General features: G+C 39.0%; 2 protein-coding genes across 5 annotated transcripts in view; one reads left to right on the forward strand and one right to left on the reverse strand.

The window, feature by feature from the left end:
- The window catches only part of ska2 (spindle and kinetochore associated complex subunit 2), a 28,359-nt gene extending 17,095 nt beyond the window's left edge, over window positions 1-11,264 (reverse strand). Inside the window, exons 1-2 of one of the 4 annotated variants that reach the window (XM_062046436.1) lie at window positions 10,840-11,244; window positions 544-636 (exon numbers count right to left, since the gene is read on the reverse strand). In XM_062046436.1, coding sequence (XP_061902420.1) covers window positions 544-636; window positions 10,840-10,872 — 126 coding nt within the window. In that variant the 5' untranslated portion in view covers window positions 10,873-11,244. Of the gene's footprint in view, window positions 1-543; window positions 637-10,839 lie in introns of all 4 variants that reach the window. The other 3 variants (XM_062046435.1, XM_062046437.1, XM_062046434.1) reach the window with 3 other exon arrangements.
- Window positions 11,265-11,396: 132 nt separating this feature from the next.
- Window positions 11,397-22,649, forward strand: smfn (small fragment nuclease). Its single transcript, XM_062048383.1, has 7 exons — window positions 11,397-11,563; window positions 13,440-13,523; window positions 13,602-13,679; window positions 17,257-17,368; window positions 17,448-17,556; window positions 17,650-17,703; window positions 22,454-22,649. Exons 1-7 carry the CDS (start codon window positions 11,453-11,455, stop codon window positions 22,572-22,574), a joined length of 669 nt encoding a protein of 222 aa, XP_061904367.1. The 5' UTR covers window positions 11,397-11,452; the 3' UTR covers window positions 22,575-22,649.
- The last annotated feature ends 16 nt before the right edge of the window (window positions 22,650-22,665 follow it).

The raw sequence follows: 22,665 nt of genomic DNA on the forward strand, positions 1-22,665 counted from the left end.
GCTTGTTTATACATGTACAGTAAAACTCCTCATAGGAATTTGCCATTTGTTATAACTTTGTGAGCTGATACAATGCACATTAATGAACATATAAAATATAAATGTGACAGATTGTAGCCAAAGTCTGATTTCCATATGCAGTCTCCAGCAGGTTGATGGTCACCTGCTGGGGATCTCATTGCAAAGAAACAAGCCAAGGGCTCCCACTAATTCAGTGTTATAGTGAGTTGTATTTCCCATGCACTTATTTTTGCTGTATTTATCTGGCACAGGTGGAAAGCCGGTCCCTGAAAATAATGTCTACATTAAATCGGTCCGCGGTGCAAAAAAGGTTGGGGACCACTGCACTAAATGACAGTAATACTACATTTGATAAACTGAGTCAAAGAAATTATTATACCATCGCCTTGGCCTACTGTGCACTGAAGTAATATCGATTGGATACTAATGAAAATGCAAATTAAACTCACTTTGAGTAATACTTCAAATCCCCCATCTTTCCTATGGTATTATTCTAAATGTAAACTGTAGTTTAGTGATTACCTCTGAGAAACACCCATTCTCTGCTGTGTGGTTGATGAGCTCCAGCTTGAGGCGGTTCTCAATGTAGTCCAACTGAGCTTCCGACTTGGAGAACTATAATGACACCATGTAGATTTGTAGGTAAATTAACAATAAAACGTTTTATTCTTAACATGCACATCAAAATAGTCGCACTGACAAGGGCTCCAAGTCAACAGAAAATAAAAGTGTGAATTTATTTAGCGCCCTGCGATAAGGTGGCGACTTGTCCAGGGTGTACACCGCCTTCCGCCCGATTGTAGCTGAGATAGGCTCCAGCGCCCCCCGCAACCCCGAAGGGAATAAGCGGTAGAAAATGGATGGATGGATGGAATTTATTTAGCCTGTTTCATACTAGCACAATTTTGGTAAACACACAAGTCAAGATAAGAATGGTCAAGATTTGGTCATGATTACCTAAAAATAAGGCTGGACAAATAATCAAATTTTGATTTTGATTATGGCTTCTCACAATTATGAAAATATAATAACCGGGGGGGAAAAAGCGATTAATGAGCCGCACAACGTGCATGCAAATTCCGAAGCTTGTGACGGTGAAACAGACGAGGAGCGAATGAGTAAAAAAAGAGCATGTCTACTAGAAGTCTGGAATGTCACCATGGTTGCTACTTTTTATTTGACACAGCACTAGTATGCCTAATCAATAATCACTAAACTCAACAAAAAAATACAGCAAATGATTTCCGCTTTCACGTAACCGCGGATGGAGTCACATAATTGGCCAATAAAACGGAATCCGCTGATAAACCCAAAATAATTTAAGGTAAATTGACATAAATGTGACTGAAATGTTGTCATTGGAAAATAATGTATCCGGTAATACTCATTTATCCCCAACATGCTGTAATGAAACGACTGGAACTGTGTGATGCATAACATTGTATTGTATGCATGATCAAAATAAACTGAAACTGAACTGAACACAATAGACCGCTCCGTACGGAACTTGACAATGTTGAGATGGTCACTTAAAACAGCGACTAAACTACAAAGCCAAAGCTAACAAGAACAATCCATACATCCACAATACATCTCATCTGCTTGTGTTGTTGTCAACGACATCATCGATGTAACAATAGTGCACAAAAGCAGTCGCAACTTGAGAGGCGCTTTGTTTCTGTTTTTTTAACAGCCTCAAGTGAGTCGCCTCTTTACATGTCAAGCAGCAATACAACAGAACAGCGCACTTCCCCCTTCACAATAATAGCGCAGTGCGCCACATCTGGTCTGACAGCGCTAACAAAAGGAAGGTTTCAAAAAGTACCCTACACAAGCATATTTGCACTTATTGATATATTTAAAAAATTATTATGCTTTGACCTAAAATACTGGTCAAAATTGTCCAAAGATGTATTACACTAATAAATGTGAGGATGTTTGCATTTAATTAAGAATATTTTTAGTCAATTTCATTTGACACATAAAGCACCCCTCTTATGGTGGTAAAGTAAGTTTAAAAGGTAAAAAAACTGAATTAAAAACAATGTAAACTGAAAATCTAAACGCTATTGTTTTTTTACATTGATATTGTTATTTAAATGTTTTGTTATAACTAATATTGTTTTACTTGGTGTGGTTTATTCGTTACTAATTTATATTTAGGTTTTTAAAACTAAATTTAAAGTTGAGTTTAGTTTGTACAATAAATACTAATGTTTTCAAATTAATGAATAATTGTGTAATTAATCATGATTGCAATATCAATCAAAATAATTGTGAGGATTATTTTTGCTATAATCGTCCAGCCCTTCTGAAGGAGGGAAGCGTGCTGTGCTGTTGTTCACAGCTGGACGAGTAATGAGGTGACTCACTTCAGCTATTAAAAAAATTTGAGCGTCTTTCAAGTTGCAACTACTGTGGTTCACAACAACCCAAGCAGATGAGATGTGTTATGGGTGTGTGGATTGTTCTTGTTAACTCAGTGGCCTAGTGGTTAGAGTGTCCGCCCTGAGATCGGTAGGTTGTGAGTCATACCAAAGACTATAAAAATGGGACCCATTACCTCCCTGCTTGGCACTCAGCTTCAAGGGTTGGAAATGGGGGTTAAATCACCAAAAATGATTCCCGGGCGCGGCCACTGCTGCTGCCCACTGCTCCCCTCACCTTCCAGGGTGTGATCAAGGGTGAAGGGTCAAAATGCAGAGGGCTGTCAGAGTTAACGCATGTGATTATCACAAAAAAAGATTGCTTTAACCGTGTATAAACGTAAATTAATTACGCAATTTATTTTGACGGCCTACGCTCCTTCAACTATAGTGGAACTGCATTTTTAGGAATTTCACAATTCCTATGTAAGACAAGAACACATGCGTTTTCTTTTTTTAATGGATTCTAAGTCTAAAATATGGCACGTTCTGGGTGGCTAACAATGCAGCTAATGGGAGTACACTATTCCGCCCATGAAGCCTTCTAAAAAAACATCCAAAAACACCACCAATACTCCATTTATATCTTGTAAACTGAATATTAGACTTAGAAAAAAAACTTTAATGATCCACAAGGGAAATTGTTCCACACAGTAGCTCAGTTACAATGATGGAAAGTGTAAGGATGGAAAGGACAATGCAGGTATAGACTAAATATAGCGATATAAAATATAACATATACGTAATATTTACATAATATATGTACAGTATATTAAATATACTGATATATTATATTATATTATGTCTATATCATATATACAATATATAACAATTACCATGTACAAAATTACAGTATATGTGACAGCTGCAGCATAAAATAGAGAGTATTATCCAAGTATTAACAATACAGTTATTGTAATGGCTAACCCTGACAAACTATTTTAGTGGTGCCGGGATCACAAAGAGCTAACTATCTTATGCTGCTATATTGACATATTGGGCCGGTGAGCTTCTGCATTGCCTATGAGCTGGTGAGAGTTAATTCTAGATCATAAATCCTGCCTCTCATCTTGATAAAAGAAGGTTGTGGCCATGAACCGAGAAGTTGGTAATCGTTGACCCAAAGATGGCGAGAAGGACACGAAACAACACTTGTTTACAGCCACATTTTTTTAACCTCTCGGTGGATTATGATTAATTTGTCGTCTAAATGGGAAGATAAACATCCCGTGAGTCGGCATCCCACTGAGAGCAGACATTGTACAGTAAGTGATTGTTTTATTGTTTGTAGTATGTTCATTTTTGTACTTGGCAATACTGCTACTTGATGCTTATTGTTAAACTAGAGCTGGTTCTGTTAAGCACACAGCCTTTATAATTTGTAGATCATCCTTTTTATAACAAAGTTAAAAAAAGATAAGGTTCTGAATCATAGTTTTCCCAAAGCAATTGTTGTTGGCGTTAATGAAGTCTGCATGATTAGTAGTTGTTGTTGAAGAGAAAAGTTAATGTTGTGATACATCTGTAAAAGTAATACTCTGCGGTATGCTTAAAACGACCGAAATACATATATATTACATATTATGAATGTCCCTGTTAATACATCACATCAGTGACGTGCGGTGATGTTCATGGTTGGTGAGCAGTGTTGGGACTAACGCGTTACTAAGTAACGCCGTTAGTTTCGGCGGTAACTAGTCATCTAACGCGTTATTTTTTATATGCAGTAACTCAGTTACCGTTACTGCATGATGCGTTACTGCGTTATTTTACGTTATTTTTATGTAGTATCGGCTAGAAACATAAGATCTGAGTGTGTTTTATTGGGGCGCTCCGGTGGAAAAGAAGAGGCGTGCTTTCCCCCACCCACAGAAAGCACGCCTCCCCGCAGGGGAGACGTTCCTCCAGAGACGTACTTCGGGTCTAATAACCTTCACTTTACCCGGAAGAGGGTCTTTACAGCTGAGGGTGAATGATGAGCCCGGCGGTTTGTTGCAACTTTGTGACTTTATTGGACGCAGCCATCCACCAAGCTAGAGCACCTACACGCACTCACTGTCGCCGCTCCCTCACCTCTCTCGCCCACTCACTCACTGACGTCACTCACCTCTCATGCTGTCATATCTTAAAGGGCCACACACACACACACACACATACGCTACTCTCATAACAACTAACAAGACATCATGGCGAAGCCAGAAGTCGAGTTTTTTAACATGGAGACATTCTCAATACTTTTCTTTTGTCGAGCACAAAGAAAATAACATTTTAGTTAAATGTAAGTTGTGTCTTGGATCAAAGATCATATCTACTTAGAGTTAAAGTTAAAGTGCCATTATGTTGCAGCTATTTAAAATAGTTTTGTAAATTTTTTCTGGCCTGAATTAAATTGGCCCTTTGAAACATATCTTTGTCTTTGTGTGTTGTATGTAGACCACATTGCTTTCTGAGTTCAGTGATACAAATGCATGTCAAGTTGATCAACAGATTGTATTATTCTCCAGTGCAATAACAGTACTGAAATGAAGGCTAAAAGGGCATTAATGGGAGCCTTAAAAAAAGGGGAAAATAAGAAGTAACTAAATAGTTACTTTTCACAGTAACGCATTACTTTTTGGTGTAAGTAACTGAGTTAGTAACTGAGTTACTTTTGAAATAAAGTAACTAGTAATTGTAACTAGTTACTGGTTTTCAGTAACTAACCCAACACTGCTGGTGAGGCACTGACTTCATCACAGTCAGATTTACAAACATATGAACCCTAAAGAGTATCTTATTTACCATTTGATTGGCAGCAGTTAACGGGTTATGTTTAAAAGCTCATACCAGCATTCTTCCCTGCTTGGCACTCAGCATCAAGGGTTGGAATTGGGGGTTAAATCACCAAAAATGATTCCGGGCGCGGCGCCGCTGCTGCCCACTGCTCCCCTCACCTCCCAGGGGGTGATCAAGGGGATAGGTCAAATGCAGAGGATAAATTTCACCACACCTAGTGTGTGTGACACTCATTGGTACTTTAACTTAACTTTAAAGGCCTACTGAAACCCACTACTACCGACCACGCAGTCTGATAGTTTATATATCAATGATGAAATCTTAACATTGCAACACATGCCAATACGGCCGGGTTAACTTATAAAGTGACATTTAAAATTTCCCGGGAAATATCCGGCTGAAACGTCGCGGTATGATGACGTATGCGCGTGACGAAGTCAGAGTAACGGAAGTTATGGTACCCCGTAGAATCCTATACAAAAAGCTGTTTTCATTTCATAATTCCACAGTATTCTGGACATCTTTTGCAATTTGTTTAATGAACAATGAAGGCTGCAAAGAAGACAGTTGTAGGTGGGATCGGTGTATTAGCAGCGGACTACAGCAACACAACCAGGAGGACTTTGTTGGAGAGCAGACGCGCTAGCCGCCGACCTCACCATGACTTCCTACGTCTCCGGGCCGCCAAACGCATCGGGTGAAGTCCTTCGTCCTTCTGCCGATCGCTGGAACGCAGGTGAGCACGGGTGTTGATGAGCAGATGAGGGCTGGCTGGCGTAGGTGGAGAGCTAATGTTTTTAGCATAGCTCTGTGCGGTCCGGTTGCTAAGTTAGCTTCAATGGCGTCGTTAGCACAGCATTGTTAACCTTCGCCAGCCTGGAAAGCATTAACCGTGTATTTACATGTCCACGGTTTAACAGTATTGTTGATTTTCTATCTATCCTTCCAGTCAGGGGTTTATTTTTTTTGTTTCTATACGCAGTTAAAGCACGATGCTATCACGTTAGCTCGTAGCTAAAGCATTTCGCCGATGTATTGTCGTGGAGATAAAAGGCACTGAATGTCCATTTCGCGTTCTCGACTCTCATTTTCAAGAGGATATAGTATCCGAGGTGGTTTAAAATACAAATCCGTGATCCACAATAGAAAAAGGAGAGTGTGGAATCCAATGAGCCAGCTTGTACCTAAGTTACGGTCAGAGCGAAAAAAGATACATCCATCACTGCCTCTCAAGTCCTTCACTGTAACGTTCCTCATCTAAGAATCTTTCATCCTCGCTCAAATTAATGGGGTAATCGTCACTTTGTCGGTCCGAATCTCTCTCGCTCCATTGTAAACAATGGGGAATTGTGAGGAATACTAGCTCCTGTGACGTCACGCTACTTCCGGTACAGGCAAGGCTTTTTTTTTATCAGCGAGCAAAAGTTGCGAACTTTATCGTAGATTTTCTCTACTAAATCCTTTCAGTAAAAATATGGCAATATCGCGAAATGATCAAGTATGACACATAGAATGGATCTGCTATTCCCGTTTAAATAAAAAAAAATCATTTCAGTAGGCCTTTAACTTTACACATACAAACTGAAGCACACCAAAAAGCACATTTAATAAAAAAAAAACTTTATTATGGTCTTACCTTTACTTATAAATGAAGTCCATACGCCGCTTCTTCTGAACAAAAGCATCGATAACTTGTTTATAGAAGTCTTCCTTATCCTTCTTTAGTTTTAAAAGTCTCTCTGTCTCGATGGAGATCTTCCTTTAGTTATTACCTCCTGCTTCAATTGAAAGTCCAGTTTAGAAAACTGTTCTGCCCTCACTATATGTGTTGAGGTTATACAGCTTGGCAGACAGCTAACAACCAATCCAGGACGTTCTAATAAAGTTCCAAAGCAGATGAATCCATTTAGGCTCTTTATTGTTGTTGATCTTGCTTTGTCTTGCACTGGACTTTTATTTATTTTTTTGTAAAACTGAAATACACACAATGACAATGTATAAGCTATATGATTCAATCAACACACTGAAATGTAATACACAATATGTAAACATCAGCTCCACACAAATACACAGCACCACCATCAAACAAACACTGTTGAGTGCTGAAACTATTTCTATGGTGGATAGGGTTGGGTATCGAGTATCGATTGGAACCGGGACTAACTTTCCGATTCTCCCGGTATCGTTCAAAAGTTTACATTTCGATTCCTATTTTCGATACCCAGTCCGCCGACCGGGAAAATTTTTTAAAAAAATATGTCTGCCAAACCGAAAGAAGAATCTGCTGAGCACCAACGAAGAAGCGCCCACCGCCGGAAGTGTTAGGATAGCCGAGCGAGTCAGTCAAGCTCAAGCATGGATAGCGGGCGTCGGCGGTCGAAAGTGTGGCTTTACTTTACAAAAAAAAAATGAAATAACCGCGAAATAACAGAGCTCCATGTCCATCAAGAAACGAGTGGAGAGAGAGCTGCAGATGTACCAGGACGTTCCACCGATACTTATGTCTGACGACCCTGCTGCATGGTGATGGTCCGGTGGAACCAACAAAAGACGTATCCTTTGCTGTCAGATCGCGCTTTCTCCTATGTATGCGTTCAAGCTTCTTCCACACCCAGCGAACGTGTATTTTCCACAGCAGGAGACACTATCTGTCCAGAACGCTCACGCATCCTGCCTGAGAAGGCGGATATGGTCAATTTCCTAAACAAAAACTGTCTCTGATTTTATACTGTACCTGCTGCTAATCTGGACTGGGTTTTGCAAGTTGTTTCTTATTGTTTATTTGTTTTTCTGCACCAGGTTAGCTCATCAGTGGGAGCACGGTAACATTTTTAAGTACCTTCAGCATCATACACTTGTGTGTGTAAATGTGTTTTCAAAAATAAAGCTCTCTTGAGGAAAGTGTACCCCTGGGAAAATGTATTCATAATTTATAATATTTATATTCAAGTTCATAGATTTGATATTTATATTCTAGTTGAAAACAGCCCTGTGAGGAATTTATAGTAAAGTTCATAAAAAGTTAATAGAATTAAAATTGATGGAGAATGTCAGACTTTTTCATTCAGAAAGACTGTAGCTCATTTAAAATATCCTAAACTTTTTTTTGACCCTGCCTCTTAAAAGAATCGGAATCGAGAATCGCCAGGAATCGGAATCGAAACAAATCAATCAATCAATCAATCAATGTTTATTTATATAGCCCTAAATCACAAGTGTCTCAAAGGGCTGTACAAACAAAGAATCGGAATCGTTCGAATTCAAACGATACCCAACCCTAATGGTGGAAATACACGACCGGCAGCCATTTTAAGTCCTCAAACATCCATTAAATTAGTGCACAAAAATCGTTTTTCAATACACATCTTACTATCAAATTTAGCCACTTTCCACCTTCAGATTGAGCCACATAAACATGTTAAACAGTTTACTTACAGACTTATCTTTTCCAAGGCTTGTAAGAGGTAACGCAACTTGTCTACTTCTTATTGTCTCATGAACTGAACTAACATCGTAAACCAGAAGTGCCCAAACTGATGACGCGCAGCATTTTCCCATCGCCACAAGGTGTCAGTAATAGTCCACAATCAAACGGGCATAACAAAAACTGTTTTATTTTAGATATGTAATCCTCCATGTTAAAAGTTCAGGCGAGAGGAAAAATAAACGATCACTGCTAACAGTTGCTGCTTGTTGTCACTTCTTCTGCAGCCGAGTAGTCGCAAGAATGATCTCTGGTATCACTACCGCCCTCTACCACCAGGAGGCGGGATTACTGCGAGCCTCACCCAGTGCGTCTTCGCAGCCGTTTTATGATTGCTCAGCACAAGAAATATGTTACACACATACAGTTGTTGAAAAAATACACTGTACATTATATACCTCAGCTAACGAAATAATTCATATAAATATTCATATAACTAATTCATATAGCAATACGGTCTCACTGCACAGCAGGCCAGCAGTTAGCCGAGTCATTGCGCAATCCATGGTGAGGCTCAACTGGCCGGTGACTCACCGCAAGTCTGTTCTCAGTATTTGAACGGCAAATGTGAAAATTCAGCGATTTTGAATAAAAATAATCTAAAACTGGTGAAGTTAAATGGAAAATAACTTTATAGTATAATCACTGGATACATATAACAATTAATTTTTTTTTTTTTCTTTTTACATTTTTTTTCTTTCCATGATGGCACGTGAGGCCCCGCCTCACCTGCCTCCCCTGACTGTACGTCACTGCATTAGATATATACTTAGTGTGTATATAAAATGTTGATTGAGGTTTTTTTTGGAACGCTTTATAGGCAAAATAACCAATCGGCTCTATTATAAGCAGACTTTTGCTAACGTATTTTTACGAGTTAGAATGAATAAAAAAAGAAAAACGTGTGTGTGTTTGTCTTACATAAGGATTATGAATAATGGGCAAAATTCCAATAACATATGTATTTAAAATATTTGTTGCAGATTAACCTACGGCCGCTGAGAAAGGTCCCAACAATTGCAAACAGCACAACAAACGCGAGCGCCACGACACAACAACTTTACGCCACAACATAATTGTAAAAGCCACAACAAATAAAAACACCACAACATAAGCACAACCATGTAAAGCGACAATGGAAGTGAAAGCTGACCAAGTGTTGCTGACGGACCAAGTGGCTGAGGCGGAAAGCTGAAGAAATGAAAATGAAGTTGGAAATGTAGGCTATTGTGATTGAGACTTTTATTAGTAGATTGCACAGTACAGTACATATTCCGTACAATTGACCACTAAATGGTACACCCAAATAAGTTTTTCAACTTGTTTAAGTCGGGGTCCACCTCAATCAATTCATGGTAAAATCAATTCATGGACACTTTGTGTCTGGCGTAAACGATCAATGACAAAATGTGTTCAATAAAATTTCAATTTTCCACCTCGGCCAATTGGTCTGTCTACATCACTTGGCCTGCAGTCACTTCAGTTGTCGCTTTCGATAGTGGTGTATTAGGGCTGCAACAACTAATCAATGAAATCGATTAAAATCAATTCTAAAAATAGTTGGCGATTAATTTAGTCATCGATTCGTTGGATCTATGCTATGCGCATGCGCAGAGGCAATTTTTATTTATTTACTGAGAAACAATAATCAAAATAAGTATGGTGCCAGTATGCTGGTTTTTTTCCAATAAAATACTGGAAAGGATAGAAATGTAGTTTGTCTCTTTTATCCGATTATTAATCGAAGTAATAATCGACAGATTAATCGAATATCAAATGAATCGCTAGTTGCAGCCCTAGTGGTGTTGTGGCGTTTACAAGTTGCAACTGTTGTGATCGACCTCGGCCACCGTAGTTAGCTGATGGCCAACAAATAAAAGCTGTGAAGACAGAGAAAAAAAGATAGAACTGTGCAGCTTGGTCTTAAAACAAAAAGTTTTATTTCCACGGCCGCTTTATGAGGTGGAAATAAATGACATTGTCAATGTAGAGTGTCTGTGTCACGGTATGTAACGTCTTCAAAACGCGCGAGAATTTGAAAACATGGTAGCTGCCCACAGGGATCGGTAGAATTACGTGCAAAAGGGAAATCACAATAGAGAAAGTTGTATTCAAAGGTTGCATTATACTCACCATGACCTCCAGCTTTTCTACTATTGTCTCCATGTCGAAATGTTATTTATCGCCAGTTACGTCCGTCACGTCTTCAATAAAGTGATTGTACTTCGTTCTTGTCTTGCGAGTCTTCTTCCTCTTTGATATTTATTGGCAATTGTTAAACCAACACTAAGGTGAATTACCGCCACCTACTGCCTAGAGTGTAAAACTGTCACAATGGCTTTTAAAACAACATGTTAATGACAAAGCACATAAGTAAATAAGAGCACATGTAAAACAAAGAGTATACTTAAAAAAAGTCAGTCTTAGACAGGTTATTTAGCTGTCAAAACTCGACCGCATTTGCCTTCCTTCTCCTTGTTCTACTTTTTCTTCTTCTTCTGCATTTCTCGCGGCGCATCTGTCAAATCTAGATTAGAAGGGATTAGATTCTCCCCACATGAATCCAGTTCTATTAAATATCCTTATTCGACTGGTTATCATTTATGTAGGCCTTAATGTCATTAAAATCATTATTATAATATATATACAAATGTCGCCTGAATGACTGACGTCACTTCCGCTTAGCATTTCCGGTACAGTTGAGTTTACTTTCCACTAGCCTGGTGACTTGCCAGTCCTGAAATCCATGCTTCTTTTCAATTGCCGCCTTTTTACTTTCGGTTTTCAAATCACAAGGCGCTGTAGAAAAAATATGAGCACCACTTTGTCCCAGAAGATGGTGTGGGTGGATCTTGAGGCAAGTAAGAACAGCAGAAAAAGCAAAGAGGCATAATAATGTTTAACGACACGATGTGTGAACGTTAACATTGCACGACTAATATTGTTGTCTTCATCTTTAACGTAAACTTGACACTTTTTGATTGATTGAAACTTTTATTAGTAGATTGCCCAGTACAGTACATATTCCGTACAATTGACCACTAAATGGTAACACCCGAATAAGTTTTTCAACTTGTTTAAGTCGGGGTCCACGTAAATCAATTCATGGTAGGCAGGCATTGTTCTGTTATTATACAGAACGTCTAAGCATTTATACATCGGTTTGTTTTAGCTTGCTTACAAACTGGAAAACTATTTCAAGATAGGGGCCATTGTATTTGTTCAGTATGCGTACCACCGTGGAAAAACAAACGTTATACTGTTTACTCAATTTGTACAGGCGTACTGGAGATAAAAGCTGCAGGAGCTTTGAAAATATATCGGTAAACACACAAAAAAAACACCTTCAAAATGAGTGTTTTTTACGTGAAGGTAATATAATTGTAAATGGGTTATACTTGTATAGCGCTTTTCTACTTTCAATGTACTCAAAGCGTTTTGAGACTATTTCCACATTCACCCATTCACACACACATTCACACACTGATGGCGGGAGCTGCCATGCAAGGCGCTAACTAACCACGACCCATCAGGAGCAAGGGCGAAGTGTCTTGCTCAAGGACACAACGGACGCGACTCGGTTGGTAAAAGCTGGGGATCAAACCAGGAACCCTCAGGTTGCTGGCACGGCCACTCTCCCAAATGCACCACGCCATCCCAATAATATAATGTATGAAAGGATGTATATAGTGTAATATATTTGGGATGGTTGTAATCTTTTTGATGACTGTTAAGTATAAAAAAGTTAAAGTACCAGTATCACACTAGGTATGGTGAAATTTTTCTCTGCATTTAACCCATCACCCTTGATCACCCCCTGGGAGGTGAGGGGAGCAGTGAGCAGCAGCAGTGGCCGCGCCCGGGAATCATTTTTGGTGATTTAACCCCCAATTCCAACCCTTGATGCGGATTGTCAAGTAATGGGTCCCATTTTTATAGTCTTTGGTATTACTCGGCCGGGGTTTGAACACCCAACCTAGAGACACGGACATCAGCGTGGATCTACGGGAGCTTTATTTTTCAACTCACATGTTGGCCCTGCGATGAGGTGGCGACTTGTCCAGGGAGTACCGCGTCTTCCGCCCAAGTGCAGCTGAGATAGGCTCCAGCACCCCCCGCGACCCCGTAAGGGACAAGCGGTAGAAATTGATGGAAGGATGGATGTAAGCAAATGCACCGCAGCGTCAATTCCGGTCTTTCAACAATCGCAATTTGTTCGGAATCAAAATATATTTTCATTTATTACATATAGCCTATTATTTGCACAATATTAACAAGTAATGCACACGAAAATTCGGTTGTCTTAATTAAAAACCGAAACCGGATGTTGTGATGAGTGACGTAGCTTACCCCAAAGCTCTAGGAAATAAATCACATTCAGGTCGCATTGCGTTTATAGACTGCAGTCACATTTGAAAAAGTCAGATTCCAATTGGATTCAGGACTACCTCCTGATGTGGCCTGAATCTGACGCCAAAAGATCAGATTTGAAGCACTTTGGAGCGTTTGAACTTGCAAAATAAAAATCAGATTTGGTGTGCAGTGGAAACGAGGCCACTCTGATTGCGCTTAAAACGTCGAGTGTAATTATGGAAAAGTGTGAATTGATGTGATCTTTTACCTCATCCTTTTTGTTATCCTTTGTCTGTATGAACATTAGTGTAAAAAGTTACTTTTTTGTCATCTCCAATAACATGCATGCAAATGACTCATGTGTTGTTTGTGTTCTCCAGATGACAGGCTTGGACGTGGACAAGGACAAAATCATCGAAATGGCGTGCATTATTACAGACGGCAACTTAAACATTTTGGCTGAGGTAGTAACCCCTAAAAAATGCTGTGACTGCTGGTTCTCTTTATCTTCCTTTTAAGACAGTTTTTTTTTTGTTTGGCAGGGGCCCAACTTGATTATAAAGCAGCCTGATGAACTACTGGAGGCCATGCCAGAGTGGTGTCAGAAGCAGCACGGCATGGTAAGCTAAGTGGGTTGCAAACACTCCAGTCAAATGCTGCTAAAGTCGAACAGTTTGGAGTCCTGAAAAACAAAACATGCATTAAAAGTTGTAACAAAAATTTGGATCTCAAACTGTCAGTGGGATGTCTGCAAATCTCATAAAATATTAGCTCAATTATCTGTAAAATTATATCAAAATTACCTATAAATACCTGTAAGTCTGTGTTTTTCATTTTGCTTTTGTGCAAAACATTACACAAGGAAAATATAACACAGTAACATTATTCAATGCAAAAAGTATAACAAAAACACCAGCGGCTAGCTTATGTGTGGTTTAACAGAAAACATTTGTTTTACAATTGTCTCTATTTTCACGACGACTAAGTTTGTGTTATAAAAAAATGTACTGGCCCGAATAAAATGTTTGGTCTTTACAGTGGTCACTCACCCTGTCTCATCCACACGTAGGCGTAGGCAGCGCGTGCACACATAAAAACAGTCCAAGAGAAGCAACAAACAAGTTGCAGTCATGCTGTTGTTAAGATGGACTATACATTCAATGACAGATAAGACTAATTATCCAAATCGCTATTATTAGCTAACAACACCTAAAGCTAATGCGCGTGCAAGCCTTATACAGTTTATGTACTAGACTAGTGTACGTCATTACATTCTCGAAGTCGTAAGAGGGCGGAATATACTGTGTAAAATACATTTAAAAGTTAGCGCCCTCTAGGCATTTGTGTAAACAGTCACTTTAAATTATTTAATTATAACAAAACATCTTAAACAACAACCTTTGATTTCTGAATTGTTTTCATTTGTGCAATTTGCTTGTGTTTATGAGTCCCTCTAGGAATCCCCAATCACGCCAATTCACACAAATGTTACCAATACCCGCAAATTTTGCACAGCCTCGCAACTTTGTCCAATTCCTGCAACTTCCCAGCAAATTTTGGCCAATCAAAATTGTCTCTTGAGCTACGCTTAAAAGCCCATATCAACTTGTCTGATTAAAACTTTTTTGTTTCTTGTGTAAACGAAGGAGGGACAACAACGTGTAACAATATATCAACTCTTTGTTGCTCAAACGGCACAATTGTCACCTCCCGTGTAGCTCAGACCCACTTCCTGTTCCTGTCTAAAGCGCTAAGCCTTTTGGGTAATATACAAACACTGACTTTCTAGATTACATGTATTTACATACATTTTTTATAACATTTATTTATCCATTGTAAGACAATTAGGAACATAGCTAAGAGGCAGCATTTATCATTTGTTGGAGATGTTGATGTGTGAAAATAATCTCTCATTTATCAACAATAATTAGCGCTGTAAATTGCTCTCAACAGTCAGAAATGCTCTTAACGTGCGGGGTAAATGTGTTGGAACATAAATGAATGACAAACACAGAGAATGTCTACAACTTTTGGACGACAGAGCAGACAGCAGACAATAAGTGTCATGCGGGGTTCGCAGCTCACTACGGTTCGTTCTCCCAATGCAAACGGACTACTCTGGACAAGGCGTGCAGGTAAAAACATGATTTAATCTTGAACTCAAAGTACTACAAAAACAGAAAACAACACGAAGGCGAGCGTGCCTAACGCACGCAAAAGCTAAGGCAAAAAACTTAGGACAACACCGATGCATCGGCGCATGCGTCGAGCTCATAGAGCAAAACCCTGTGTCGGTGCGCGTACCGCGTTTAGAAAGTCACGTGACCGATCATGAGCTGTCTCGGTCACGTGACCGATACGCGAACTGTCGCACTGACGCCTCCTTTGTGCCCTGTGAGCGGGTCTTTTCTACAGCCAGAGAAACAATAACTAAGAAGAGAAATCATCTAAAATGTAATACATTGGAAAAAACTGTTGTTTTTTTTAAATAAAAATGTGTAAAAAAAATAAATAAAACATTCCCAGTCTACAAGCATCCTCATTCTCAACACTTTCTCTTAGATTTCCATGTTATGATACATGTTCACATTATTTATTGACTGTATCTAAAAAAGATAAAAATATATTTTTATTTAAATGAAGATATGAAATAATCCTAAATGAAATACAATGACTTGGTTTATATTATTGTATATACCAGGTCATAAAATCAGTGTCAGTTGAGTCGGTCCATAGGTTGCCTGTAGGGATTTTTAATGTCCAGCAGATGTCAGTATTTAGTGACACACTATCGCCACAGTATCAATATAGTTTTGCTATGTGTCGAAACGCTTCATGACGCTTCATCAACCCATCACTACATGAAACTAAAAAACTCACTAAACTGTGGCTTGAATAAACAAAACTTACGTGGCATGGCATGAAGCATGAAAAGAGCAATCGCAAGAATATCAGCATGAGCAGAGCATGAAAAGAACATGTACAGAGCAAATACAGAGTAGTGTCACCAGGACGACTAACTGGCAAAACAGGCTTAAATAATAGTCTCTGATTAAAGCAGGTGCGTGAGTCAAACACATGAGACAGGTGAACTAATCAGTCATCATGGAAACTAAAACAAACAAGGGAGCGCAAACAGGAACTAATTGGAGTTTTAAACCGAAAATAACAAAAAACATGATCCAGACCACAGATCATGGCAATTAGTAAGTCTTTGGTGGTGTTTCTTTCTGTAATTAGAAGTTTTTATGACTATTATTATTCATAATTACTTTAAAACAGAACAGTATTTTGACAATGAACGCTAAGTATGTGCTTTTGCTGCAATCGAGTCTTTGCTTTTAAGTCTGTGTGGTTTAAAACGAGTAAAACATCAATACAGTATTTGTTTTCCAATTGTTGTTGAAATCATGTGCTTTTTGTGGTTAAGTTAAAAAGATCACTTAAAACATTGTTAACAAATTCATAGAATCACAAGTTTATTTAATGTTATTGAGGTAAGAAAAAAGCCTCAGAACATTGCAATTTTAGAGGCAACTTTCTGAAAAAGCTGCCATAAATTCAGTCGTTTACAAAAAAGCCAGCGAAATCCTGAAGGGACGGATCATCATTTACATGCGTGCATAGGCACAAAGCTTTACGTCGCAGCCTGGTAAAGCCAAACTTCTGTTTTCGTATGTTCCACTCTTCGTAAAGGAGACAGTTTTCGCCAATAATTTGTCCCAGTTTTCTTATACCGTCTCTCTTATCGGATGGCCAAACATTGTGTGTGACAAACTTTGTACCATTCTGCGAAATCTGGTGATTCAGTCTCTGTGCGTTTTTTGTATTGAGTACAACTGTAAAATAATCCACCATGGGCTCAACGAAAGTTGTGAGTGTTAACTAGGGTTGTACGGTATACCGGTATTAGTATAGTACCGCGATACTAATTAAACATATTCGGTACTATACCGCCTCTAAAAAGTACCGGTACCCCACCCCGCCGCCCCCCGTCGTCGTCACGTTGTGTCATTGCTGGTTGACGAGCATGTTTGGCAGCGCACAATCACGGAGTACTTACAAACAGACAAGGTGTGTATACAGAAAAGGGAGAACGGATGCATTTTGGCTTAAAAACTAATGATAAAGGTGAAGTTATAACACTGAAACGCCCTCAGGAACAACAGTATTTATGATGAAATGTTCTTTTCTCAGTCAGGATTGACTCAGGCTGTACGAGACAGTAAAATCACATTGGAACGAGCAGAGAGTGAATTTCTATCATTCGTCAGGCATCACACGCCACCTGGACAGTGCCCCTTAGCTGGTGAGCTGCTTTCTGCTGCAGCAGCAGAATTTTATCTTTGGTTTCTTTTTTTTATGCATCATTATTCCTTTCTGTGCAGGAAATTCTGTGCATGCCGACAAACGGTTCCTGAACAAATATATGCCCCAGTTCATGAGTCACCTCCACTACAGAATAATTGATGTCAGTACCATCAAGGAGCTTTGCAGGTGATTGTGATGTTAAAATATTTTATCATGTTCATTGTGACAAGTGACACTATAATTGGAAAGCTTTTAATTTGTTGTTGTTTAACTTTTAAGGAGGTGGTTCTCAGTGGAATATAAGATGGTGCCTCACAAAAAGGCAACCCACAGGTAAGAAATAACTCATGCTGTAGTAACTAAGTTATTTAGTGCTCGGAAATATGCATATTAAAAATCTTGGCACTTAAAAAAAATGAAACCAGGATGCAGAGAGGGTAGGCAATGTGCAGGTAAAAAAAATATTTTTTTACAATGGAAAAAATAGGTCGCACTCGCTTGGACAAAGCAATGGAACCTGGGTGAATAAAAAATGTGGGCAGAAATAGAAAATTAGAGCCAGAGACAAAAACGCTCTTGTATGTAGCAAAAACCAAACCTTATACATCCGCACAGTGTACAACGAACCGACGTTGTCCAATGGACGGTGCCGGTTAAGACGCATAAGATACCTCCTTGGTTATAATCCGTAATGAAAGTGTGTCTCCTGATCTTCAATCAGCAACAGGTGAGAGAGTCAGTGCTTTGAGCAGAGGTTCAAGAAAACAGTAAAACATGCCAAAACAGGTCGTGTAGAATGAAAAATAAGAACACAGGGCAGGGAAAATTGCTAAAATACAGAAAAAGGAGAGAAAAAATCATTGCGCTTCAACACAATAAACCTTATTAGCCACCTGAAAAGCCAGCATTGCTACGATTAGGGATGGGTACCGAATTTCATACATACATAGGTGCAGCCCGAATTCCATCGGTACTACCGGGTACCCATTCACGTAAAATCAAAAAGGTACCATATTCCGCTACCTTTGTTGCACGTAACTTTATGTTCGGTTGCGGCGCCGTCACCGGATCAAGCGCTTAGCGGACAAATAAGCACTCAGAGTGGACTTAAGATAAAGTTACAATTTTCCATGCTATTAAAAGCAAGAAGAAGGCACAATAAAGGAGCCCCCATTGACTCGATTTTTAGATGACTTGTGTTATTCATTTCAGAATGCAGAATGTTACGTAAGGATTGTGAATGATCAACAGCACCTTTTTTTTTTTGCATATTTCCAGTATCACTGATCTGCTGATTGTTGGTAGAGTGCTGATCCCTTCCCACTGTGACGTCATCAGATTCCGAACGTACGCAAATTGCCAAAGGCATTTAGAGTGGAATATTCAAAATGACCGTCTGAAATTTTGGCATTTTGTGGAGGTTTAGACGACATTTTCTCATGTTTTACAGATTGGAAATATAATTGGATATATTTTAACGGATAAAATGAAACAGCATTTATTTTCCTATTATACTTGTATGTTACCTGTGTAATAAACAATTTAAGAAATAAAACATAAATAAGTTGCTTCGGTCTTGAGAAGCAAGAAGTTATCTGTATTGGTATTCGCTTGAAAAAGAAAAAATATTGCACATCCCTTGTCAAAATATGAAAATAGTGTTATTACAAAAGTGCAAAGACTTTCCATATTTGTCCCAGTATTGGAAAATTCAAAAATGTACCGGTAATGGGATGTTTTAGATGCTCTTATTATTCAGATGTCATTAGTTTTGTAATTGCCCAACTAGTATACATATGTTTTGTGGACTTGGAGAAGGCATTCGACCGTGTACCTCGGGAAGTCCTGTGTGGAGTGCTCAGAGAGTATGGGGTATCGGACTGCCTGATTGTGACAGTCCATTCCCTGTATGATCAGTGTAATGTCAGAGCTTAGTTGCCAGCAGTGAGTCACCCCGTTTCCAGTGGGGGTTGGACTCTGCCTTGGCTTCTTTTTATCACGGATTCTATTTACAACTTTTATGGACAGAATTTCTAGGCACAGTCAGGGCGGTGAGGGGATCGGGTTTGGTGGCTGCAGGATTAGGTCTCTGCTTTTTGCGGATGATGTGGTCTTGATGGCTTCATCTGGCCAGGATCTTCCTCTCTCACTGGATCAGTTCAACGGATGAAAATGAGCACTTCCAAGCCTAAGTCCATAGTTTTTGCCAGGAAAAGGATGGAGTGCCATTTCCGGGTTGGGGAAGAGAACCTGCCCCAGGTGGAGGAGTTCAATTACCTTGGGGTCTTGTTCATGAGTGAAGCAAGAGTGGATTGTGAGATTGACAGGCAGATTGGTGCAGTGTCTGCAGTGATGCGAACCCTACATCAGTCTGTCGTGGTGAAAAAGGAGCTGAGCCGGAAGGCAACGCTCTTAATTTTCGGGTCGATCTATGTTCCTATCCTCACCTATGGTGATGAGCTTTGGGTTATGACCGAGAGGACTAGTACAAGCGGCTGAAATGAGCTTCCTTCGTCAGGTGAGAGGGCTCTTCCTTAGAGATAGGGTGAGAAGTGCTGTCATTTGGGAAGAGCTCAGAGTAAAGCCGCTGCTCCTCCACCTTGAGGGGAGCCAGATGAGGTGGTTCAGGTGTCTGGTCATAATGCCCCCGGACGCCTACCTAGGGAGGTGTTAAAGCGCATCCAACCGGTAGAAGGCCATGGGGAGGACCCAGGACATGTTGGAGAGACTATGTCTCCCAGTTGGCCTGGGAATGCCTCGGGATTTGCTGGGTAGAGGGAAGTCTGGGCTTCTCTGCCTAGGTTGCTGCACCCGCGACCTGACTTCGGATAAGAGGAAGGAGATAGATGGCTACACTGCAAAAACTAATATCTAAGTAAGATTAAATATCTCAAATAAGGGTGATATTTGCTTATTTTCTGTCTGATACGATCATTCTTCTCACTAAGCAGATTTTATGTTAGTGTTTTACTTGTTTTAAGTGTTTTAGTCCTAAATGATCACAGTAAGATATTACAGCTTGTTGCTGAGATTTGATGAGCTATATTGAGTAAAACATGCTTGAAACTAGAATATCAAGTGTTGCAAAGCTGTGTCATCAACACTCACAAGTATAAAACTACCTTTTTAAAGTAATCAATTCTGATTTCAAGCATGAAAAAAAAAATCATGACTTTGACACAATCGTGTCTCATAATTAAAACAGATGACGGCCAAATGGACTTTGCTGTTTTATTTTCAATGAAAAAATAGAAAATACGTACTCAATATAGTAGTACAGTTGGCACAGTACAGTAAACTGACAGTTACAGTAATATTTAAACATTTAACATGTGACATTTCTAACAATTTTGAACAGAAATAGTTCATACACATTCAGATAAATTCTTCAAAATTACAATTAAAAATTTTTTGGCCGGGAGCCGGGCTGTATATATGCGCTCTAATTGACTGAAAGAGCACGCACTTGGCGCGATGATGTCATGTTATCGATGGAAAAATGCATTTTTAGATAATATGATTTGCCTGAGCAGCAAGGAGACCCAGAGAGTAACAAGCGGTTGCCTTGTTGCCTTTCCATTTAGAACAATACATTAGTTTTTAGTATAAGTAAATGTAATGCCTAGTGCATATCATTATGTCAAGATAATGGCACTAGCATTTACTTAATTTAAGAATATTTTTTAACATATTGAGCAAAAAGGTCTCTTTTTTTTTTCTACCAAGAAAAGTGCACTTGTTATTAGTGAGAATATACTTATTTTAAGGTATTTTTGGGTTCATTGAAGTTAGCTAATTTTACTTGTTTTGGAAAGTCTTGACAAGCCAAATGTTCTTGTTCTATTGGCAGATAATTTTGCTTAGTTCAAATAAAATACCCCTCATTTTTGTATTTTGTTTTCTTGTTTTTGAACACTAGAACCTTTATTTAACCAGATAAGAAAACCCATTGAGATCAAGATCTCTTTCACAAGGGTGACCTGGCCAAGAGGTCAACAGCACATGTCACAGAGCAGTTTCAAAATAAATACATTAAGACATACATTTTAAAATACATAAGAGAACTGTAAAACAACAGAGATTTACATCTTTAAAAACACAGGCACTGTGCAAACGTCTCTCGCTGTTTGTCCCTCAGGACAGAACGGAAGGCTCCAAATGGAAGTAGTTCTGTAAGTTTCAGTTTCGTCTGCAATTCATTCCATGCCATAGGGGCAGCAATGCCAAAAGCTCTTTTGCCAAATTCAGTCCGTACATGAGGAACAGTTAAAACATACAAATTGTTAGAACGTAATGCGTAAGAGCTGCTTTTTCTTTGTAACAGAGTACACAAGTATGGAGGTATTAAACCTAAAAGAGCCTTATAAATTCAAGTCAGACAATGTGTGTATCTGCGTGCACTCAATGAAGATAAGTCTGACTTCATATACAGTTGACAATGGTGGGTGAGACTACGACAGCCAGTAACAAATCTTAGTGCTGAATGAAAAACAGTGTCCAAGGACTGGAGGCATTTAGATGAAGCACTAAAATAAAGCACGTCTCCATAATCAATTACAGGCAAGATAGTTGCTGTCACCAATTTCTTTCTGACTTTAAGAGAGAAGCAGTTTTTATTTCTAAAAAACAAACCAAGCTTTACCCTAAGCTTAGAGACCAAGTTGTTAATATGGGCTTTAAATGAAAGCTCCTGATCAAGAGTAAAACCCAAGTACTTGTAATTTAAGACCTGCTCTATAGGGTTTCCATTTGATGTTACAATATTTGGAATATTTTCCAGTAGCACCCTTGAATGAGAGAAAACCATTACCTTGCTTTTATCTGTATTTAAAACCAATTTAAGATCAAATAAGCGAGCCTGGATGACATCAAAAGCAGCTTGTAAAAACTCAAAAGCCTGAGTGATGGAGGTTGAACAGCAATAAATAATGGTGTCGTCTGCATAAAAATGGTACATTGCATTTGACAAATTATTACAAAGATTATTTATGTAGATAGAAAATAAAATGGGCCCCAGCACTGACTTTTTGCAGTGTAGATAGATAGTTATGTAAATGGTAACATATTTAATTTTCTTTTTCAGAGCCTTGGAGGACATCGGCGAAAGCATTAAAGAGCTTCAATACTACAGAGACAAGATCTTTAAAGATTCTGGTGAGGAACACCACAAGATTGTTGACAATGGAAACAGTAAGAAGACATAAGTGCTGTGGCTTCCTCCACAATTGGAGGATATTTCTGCTTTTGATAAAACACAATAAAAACCTTTTTGTTACCAATTTTCTGTTAGGAGTT

The sequence above is a fragment of the Entelurus aequoreus genome, linkage group LG05 (genome assembly GCF_033978785.1).
Source record: "Entelurus aequoreus isolate RoL-2023_Sb linkage group LG05, RoL_Eaeq_v1.1, whole genome shotgun sequence".
NCBI classification, from domain to species: domain Eukaryota; kingdom Metazoa; phylum Chordata; class Actinopteri; order Syngnathiformes; family Syngnathidae; genus Entelurus; species Entelurus aequoreus.

Bases quoted from the DNA above. Each gene is read 5' to 3' on its own strand.
- smfn (XM_062048383.1), top strand. From the start codon at position 11,453: ATGCTTCTTTTCAATTGCCGCCTTTTTACTTTCGGTTTTCAAATCACA. The intron at 13,524-13,601 runs GTAGTAACCCCT...TTTGTTTGGCAG, and splicing joins ACTTAAACATTTTGGCTGAG to GGGCCCAACTTGATTATAAA. The intron at 17,369-17,447 runs GTGAGCTGCTTT...CTTTCTGTGCAG, and splicing joins TGGACAGTGCCCCTTAGCTG to GAAATTCTGTGCATGCCGAC.